At 40.1% G+C, this 7948-nt stretch overlaps 1 protein-coding gene across 9 annotated transcripts; it reads right to left on the reverse strand.

Moving 5' to 3' along the window:
• Positions 1-558: 558 nt before the first annotated feature.
• On the reverse strand, positions 559-7195 carry cdca4 (cell division cycle associated 4). 9 transcript variants are annotated; one of them, XM_061257918.1, is made up of 5 exons: positions 7040-7180; positions 4523-4585; positions 4312-4381; positions 3165-3301; positions 559-2734 (listed from the first exon to the last, which is right to left on the reverse strand). In XM_061257918.1, exon 5 carries the CDS (start codon positions 2725-2727, stop codon positions 1867-1869), a length of 861 nt encoding a protein of 286 aa, XP_061113902.1. In that variant the 5' UTR covers positions 2728-2734; positions 3165-3301; positions 4312-4381; positions 4523-4585; positions 7040-7180; the 3' UTR covers positions 559-1866. The 9 variants fall into 9 exon arrangements, with proteins under 9 accessions (XP_061113902.1, XP_061113885.1, XP_061113867.1 ...); XM_061257901.1 differs by lacking the exon at positions 4523-4585; XM_061257883.1 differs by lacking the exon at positions 4523-4585 and having other exon boundaries at positions 3165-3344.
• Positions 7196-7948: the final 753 nt, after the last annotated feature.

Below are 7948 nucleotides of genomic sequence, written 5' to 3' on the forward strand. Positions count from 1 at the left end.
TGGACAGAATAAGTTGATGCATTGGTTTATTTTGTTACTCGTGACTTTCTTACACGATAGACACATTCAGTAGCTAGCTTGATATCGAGAAAGATCTCATGGTTTCGCTCCATGGCCGTTTTCTGCACAAAATATCAATGCAACAATTGAGACTGTTCATTATCAAAGCATGCCGTTAAATTCCCAATACTTTTTCCGTTTTCCATTGACTGACAGCACGTGCTCATTCCTCCTCCATCTTCGCACGGATTCACTGGCTCACTTCAAATGGTTCAGCGGGTTCCTGGCTTCAACCAACAGTGCGTAGATTTAAATATATATTACTCGAAAAATGCATCCTCCTTCCCCTCACTCATCTCCCCTCAGGCTTAGGAGAAGGAGACGAGGGGAGGAAAGGACACATTTTTGAGTACTGGCACACACCCACCCAATTTGTGTTAATGCAACTGGTTATAAGGATTTTAAGTCAAGCAGTCATTATTATAATTATTAAACTCATTAGTTAACATCAGAATAATATCATGGCTGTTTTTGAGGGGATGAAATGACAAGGCAGGGTTTTTAATATTTTGTACCTTTTATTAAAAAATATTTACAAAATGCTACAATGTATATAAAATGCATATATCTACTCCAATTAAGGTATTAAATGCCAATGTTCTAGATTTTAATTCTGGGTTTGACTTGCAGGTTACACTGCAATGACATCAATCAAGAGTATGGTATTGTGACTTTGATAATACTGGCTGTTTTGACAACAAAAAAAAAATGTTTGCCTGAGTAATCTCTTAGCCATAATAAGTGACAATTTGGAGTATCTCTTAAGATTTTTAAAAACAAGTCAATGATTAAAAAACATTATTAACCACCGTTTGATTTTTCTATACTTGAATACTGTTTAAGACATTGTGTAACACTAACTGCATAGAAAATGGAGGACCACACATCCCTTAGATGAGGAATGATAGGTATACATGTCTAATTAGAAAAGACCTTAAATTAACTGAAAAGCTGGTTCTACCTTGAGTTGAATAAAACTCCAAACTATGACTTAATTCCAGTCAATAAATAAAATAAAATAAATAAAAAAGGTAATAACTTATCTGGGTCAGACCCATAATTCTTCATTTGTAACAATACAAATATAAGAACATATGGCTTCTTAAAGCATAACAAAGCAGGCGCTAACCAAACCTAATTCAGATGTTTCTGTTTGACTCTTGGGTGTCCCGCTTGAGAGAAAAGGTTGTGAATATTACCAAAGCACTGACAGAATAAGGTGCCTTTCACCATTTGCTTTGCAAATCCAAATACTTTAACCCCTTTTCCGTTCATACCTGACACCAAACCTTAAGACACTGGCAGGATCTGCACACAATGGAACAGTCTTTTTTTCTTAAACTCTTGTTTGTTGACAATCAAATGAAGCAAGATTTCTTTTCAAAGTACTGTAACAGTTCCCAAGATGTGTTGTAAAAATATATATTTATATATACATGTATATATATTTTAATCTTTTTTCTTTCTTTTTTTTTAGGAAAATATGTGTTGCTTTAGAAGTTCTGGTATATGACGTGTTCTGTTCATGATTTGTGTAGTGTAATGACATTCCAAAGTAAATGTGACAATAAATTAAAAAAACATATAACCAATAGTTTTTAAAAAAGCGCACATACAAAAAGGAAACATACAGAAAGTATGTAAATGACATTATAATGGCCAGCCCGTTGAATCTCAACCCACTGCACAAATATCGAACTTTGTTAAGAGAGGGTTCTTGATTTAACACGCCTTCCATGTAAGTGAGTGTATACACACACAGAGATACATGTGGACACATCTTTATAGTCTATGTGAAGGTCCTGTTTACGAGCCCACAATGATCTCCATGATGTGGTCCAGTTCATTAAGGTCGGGCCGACAGCTGGAGTTGGAGCTGATGGACGATGGCCCGTGTGAGGACAGACTTTCCAGAAGGTCGTACGGTCCCATTTTGGGCGTGCTCTGCATACCCGTCAGCATAGTGTCCAAGTCATAATAAGAGGCGTCAACATCCGAGAACAGCTCCTCCAGAGCAGGGTCTGGACTGGGCACAGGATTCTTGATCTCAAATGTGCCAAAGACCTGCTCTGTGGTCTTGGAGTCCTCTTCCAACCGCTCTTCATCGTCTCCCGACCTCAGACCGCAGTCCTCGTCGTCGTCGTCGTCGTCCTCATCCTCCTCGCTGGTCTCCTTCAGGTCCTCTTCCTCCCAGCAGGGACCGATGCCTAAGCTGCCGGGCATGTACGTGGAAGGCGTCTCGGGGGAGACCGAACACAGGGTGTCGTCCACCACCACCTCTTCCGAGTGGCACGCCTCGTAACCGATGACCGAGAAGGGTTTTGGCTCCTCGTCCTGGTCCCGTACCGACGGCCGGCACAGGATCTCGGTGGCCACCAGGCGGTCAGCCGGGCTCTGGGCGGCGTTGAGGGCCTCGGTCATGATCTGCCAGCTGCCGTCCTGCGTCATCTCCTCCTGGATCTGCCGGACGGTGTTGGCGATGAGCACGGAGCGGCAGAGGTTGGGCTCCACCAGCATGTGGCACAGCTGCAGCTTGATCAGGGACATGTCCAGCAGGGACTGCCGCTGCAGGTTGTAGGACGACGCCATCTTGACACTCGCCGGGTGCTCGTCAGACGGTTCGTCGCTGGCGTCGGAAAATTTGCGTTTCGTGCCCTTTGGAAACATGTTTGTTCTACGGAGGGGGAAACCGAAGAAGAACTGGTCAGCGCACACGCACACGTGAAGAAGGGCATAAAAATGCAAAAAACATACTGAAAATAACATTAAATAACTAAAAGTACATTACTACACATCACTTCACTGATTTATATTGCAAAGCCAAGATTACTGAAAAAATATATTTTACTTTCCCATATAATCCACATTCCAGCATATAAAATTGAGCTTCATTACAGAACACACAGCCTACATTACTAACTGTTGAAAAGGCTACGCTAGATCTACAAGAATGCTTTTAAACAGCTACGAGCAAAAATAATAAAAAAGAAAAGAAAACAACTAAAACCTACATCTACAGGTGAATGCCAGTTTACAAAGAGACAAAAATCTGAAGCCGTATACTGTGAAAGCATACACATTTTCTCGAAGTTGCAGTGCTCTACCTTTCCTGTTGAGAGGCACAGGATTTAACATAGCAGCTTCCTCCAGAGCGCAGCGCTTCAGTACCTTTGTACTAGCGACAAACAGCTTTTGTTCTGCACTCTTTCTGCACATTTTAGGCCAGTCAGAAGTAAGGTTCCTGGTGGGCGGAACAACCAAACTTTAAACAGCCCCCTGATCCGCTGAAAAGTACAGCATGTTACTAGTGACAACCTCTCAATCAAGTCTTCCTCAAACACTTAGCCAATACCATGTCAACTAACTTACTCTTTCACCCCACACTCATGGATTTGTGTAAATCATGCACAGATGTTATTGCAGAATAACTACTTTTGCTAGATATTTGATAGTCTTGAACTTCACACAGATGTCCAATACAACAGAAAAAAAGGGATTGCAGGCAAATGAGTATACAAATGAAGTAATATGACATTTATTTAACTACAGGCCTTTTCTGCCCTTGCCAGGAAAATATGACAAGATATAAAAAGCATTTTTGCACCAAAAAAGGTTAATAGAATATATCACATTAACTATAAATGGAGGCATTTCATTATCCCTTCATCTCATTTACTAAAGACAGAAGTAACAAAATGTCCAATACAGTCCCAAATCAAGCTTAATAATTGTGCCTGAGAAGTTGGTATAATTTAGCTTTAAATTAAGTCATTTGTTTAAAGTAAAACATTTTTATGTCATTTAAATACAATAAATGCACCCATCAATTGCACTGTACACAAATTGCTATATATTGAGTTGTTAAAGTTAAAGGGAAAACCAAGCCTTAATAGCATGTCATCATCACATTATCAGCACACAACTATGTACCAACAGAATCACTGTATATAGAGCCAAAAATCAAAAATCTATCTTTATCAGAGTTCAGTGGAAACAAGTAAAACAATATTTGGGGCAAAACATAGTTTCAAAGTAACTTTAAAATGGTGCATTTGACACCGTCTCTGATATGAAATACTCATAGGTGTGGTCAAAATATGAGTGGCCTAAAAAGAAAATGCATAACAGACCCCTAGACAAGCAAAGATACCTATATGTTTTTTTATATTATTATTTTTTTATCAACATTCATTTCATACAGTATTTAAATCAAATGGCAAACAGAGACAAACTGTACAGTACTGTACATACATCTAGAATTGAAACGAGTGTTGGACACTTGCCTCCAGTCACGGGGCCAGCCAACCAGGGCTGCTGGAGCCTAAAAGTAACAAACATGCAGCTAAAGCAGAGAGAACACATGACAGTAACCAGCACGTCAGTGAATATTACATCCAGTGTTACTCTGTGTCCGTGAAAATGACGCAAGGGCATGTGTGTTTTCTTAGCCATTACTACTCACCCACGTGTAAAAGTCACTAGGGGAATGGAAGGAATTTCAAAGGGGAAGGTAGATATGGGGAAACTAAAAAAAAACAAAAAAAAAAAAAACAATCTGAATGCAAAAAGCTACTGGATTTCTTGCCTTGACAAAAATCAGTATTCTTCCATTTTGTTTTGAATTCATTAATTGCAGGCAAGCAAAGATAGGGATTGATGGGTGGAAATCTACTTTTCTTAACGCCCTGGTCATATAAGAGGCCTAAAGTACATCCCCACATCTATGTGTACACTGGATGCAACAGAGCAGGGCAGATAGGTCTCAGTGAAGGCATGGGAATTTGTCCTACCTGACAAGTCCGACATCCCAGCACTGAAGTGACATCACAATACAAGAACTGGACTAAAAGCTACAACCGCCATTAAGATTGAATGCATTGGGTGTGTGCAACAGTGTGCACTCCGTATCTTACCCTGCCTGCAGAAATTTGCAAAGACAAAATGTACTGCAATGTTTTAAAAAACACATGTAGGGCTTTTAACTGAAATCAAAAGCAAGTTAGATGCAACAACAAAACATTAAAAGATCTGAGTCGGTAAGCATTTCTCTCCTATATCTGCCAAGACAACCCTGCACCTACATACAAAACACAGAGGCACTCACTTCTGCCATTTTTCTGAAATGGAAGAAAACAGTAAAATTTAGCAAGTATGAATCCATTCCTGTGCCAAATGGTGCACAAACATCTCAGTCGCAAACAGATTTTCTGGAGGCCGTCACTACAAATGTTGATCAATACAACACCTGCAAAGTCCCAATAGATTAACAACTATTAGGGGGGGGGTGTAAAATTCGGTAAAATTCATTCAACTGCTCAATATTCACACCGTCCTTTCTTCTCAAGTATTGAGTTTGTGCAGTTGACTGTCAAAAAAGTGTACATGGGGAGTACGTATCTAGGGATATATAAAGAATTGTGAGAATATGAAGGAATAATCAATTGTTTAATAATTTGTGCCTCTAAAATTTAAGCAGCCAAAGTGGCACACCACTGAAATTGAGAACAAAATGAAAAATAGGAATTTATTATGAAGTAAGGAGAAAATTACATGGACAGACTTAGTTAATCTCCGAACTATGGAACAGCCACTGCAAACCTGGAAAAGGACCACATTCACAGCAAAAAAAAGAAGAAAAAGAAAAAGAAAAGAAAAAAAAATTATATCACTGCTAAATGGACACAAGTAACAACCTGGCAGCAAAAGGAGAATTGCATGCAAATTTAATTGACAAACAATTGCTCATGTTCAACATGATATTGATGAGATTGCAGTTACATTGGGGAAGTGTGTAAAGGGCATTCAAAAGTAAGCATTTTGGAATAAACGTCACATAAATGGACTACAGTAAAATTCAAAGTGTACAGTTACTGCATGTGGCGGTTATATAACAAACTTCATTCTAACAATTAAGTAAACGGTTGGTACTACTCTGTCCAAATTGGCTGGGCTTCTAACAGCTGCTAGCCAGCAAATATACCGATATCCCAGAATGCGTAACGGATTTTGCAATAATTTACATAAGAACTTGGTTTCGGATAGGTCGTGAATTTTCACTGTTGGCGGCCTAGATCAGCTGAGGATCTGTACCCGTGGCAAAAATCCATAATATTTCCTGCTGGGAGATTCGTCAGCCCTGGCAACAACTCCGTACTGTGCTCCTTTCGCCCTCTACAGGCCAGAAGAAACGTTACCCATTAACTATATCATGTCACTCAAATACAGGTGAAGAAATGGTTCCCAAGTCGCTCATTCGGACATTTCGAAAATCCCACCCAATATAACCCCCCAAGCCAGTTAAGGTGGCACATGAAATATGCCACATGTAAAAATCTAATTGATCCGCCTCCATCTCAAATTAAATGTAGCTCCACCCAAGTGACTACCCACTTCCCCTCCCCCACCATATTGACGTTGTTGGTATTCCCCTACCGGTTTAGTTTTCGACTGATCAAAATACCATCAATATACAAACGATAGCCTAAACTTCTAATCAAACGATGCAAAGAGGACCAAGAACGCCATAGGACATCACTTGCAATTGAACCGAGTTGTACATCTCCAACCTTTTGCCACCAGCGCATGCTTTGTCTTCTACGCCAAAGGCACACAAAATGAGCTGGTGAGCGGAGGCGACAAGAAGGAGGGAAGCCATTTTGAATTTGCTAACTCCTTCTCGCCCAGTTAGCTCTAAACCTTTAATATAACGCCACCGACAGGAAGTTGAGTGAACCCATTGCTTTCAGCCAGATACAGCATATCTATACATGTATTTCAGACCATATACCAATTCCCATTGATCACAATTTATCAATGGTACAGAAACCGCTGTTCACTTCCGCATAAAATTCGTGTGCGCTAGCTTGCTTAGCATAGCGCCCTCTGACTCATCCCCAAGTTTCTTTAATATGTGGAGCTAAATCCCTTTCACTCATTAAAATAAGTGAAAACAAAAAAAAATCTACTTTTCTTCACTTACCTTATCACTGTATTATTCTTTACTGATGGTGGGCATAAGCTCTTCGTTTGGAAGTGAGTAGCTTGTGAGGTTGGGATAATTAAAGGCACAGCGCTCCCTCTCTCTTGGTTTCCTCAGCACTGATAGTACAGCCAAAGAACAGCTACCTAGCGCCCAGCTGCGGCAGAAGGAAGGGTGAAGTGGGCGGTCACGATGGAGCTTGATCGACAGGCTCTCGCATGAACCAGGAATACGCGAACAAAAGCCGTACACACAAGGAACAAGGGATTCTGACTGGGTTGTTCAGACTTGACTGCATTTTTTGTGACTAACGCATTGCAATATCTCACAAAAAGTAAAACAATGCTATTCATTAAAATAAAGAAAATAAATTGAAAATAACTTTCAGTGAACAGAAGAATATCTGGTAGAAACATCATCTCTGGGAATATTTTACAAAACAAGATCTACGTGTCTGAATAATCATTGCTAATTCACAATGATGGCTTTGGAAATTATTGATGTCAACATATTGTGTCATGAGACCTCGCCTAAGCAAGACAGCTGTTAGCTATAGCCTAACAAAAATGTATAAAGGAGTGTTAAACTTGACTGTGATTAGAAAACAAAGTGAAGTTGGCTTCAAGAAACTGAGCTCTGAATGACAGCATGTTTATTGTTGGCCACTCCACTACCAATTGTGTCTGGTTGGGGGACCCCTACTCCAAAAAAAGATGTGAGCCGATTTGCTTATTGTCTGCATGCTTACCCTCCCCCTAACATATGTCCTGTTTGTAGCATCACACAAAGCATGGTGACAGCCCAGAGACAGGACAGGAATGCATCATTTGCACAACACTGCAGGGAGACTTCTCACTGACACCCTGTATATGGGGGCTCATCAATACTGGTCATTACCAATATTACTCA

Source organism: Conger conger, chromosome 1 (assembly GCF_963514075.1).
Source record: "Conger conger chromosome 1, fConCon1.1, whole genome shotgun sequence".
Taxonomy (NCBI): Eukaryota; Metazoa; Chordata; class Actinopteri; order Anguilliformes; family Congridae; genus Conger; species Conger conger.

Coding starts and splice junctions, on each gene's coding strand:
- cdca4 (XM_061257853.1), bottom strand. CDS start 2,727: ATGTTTCCAAAGGGCACGAAACGCAAATTTTCCGACGCCAGCGACGAA.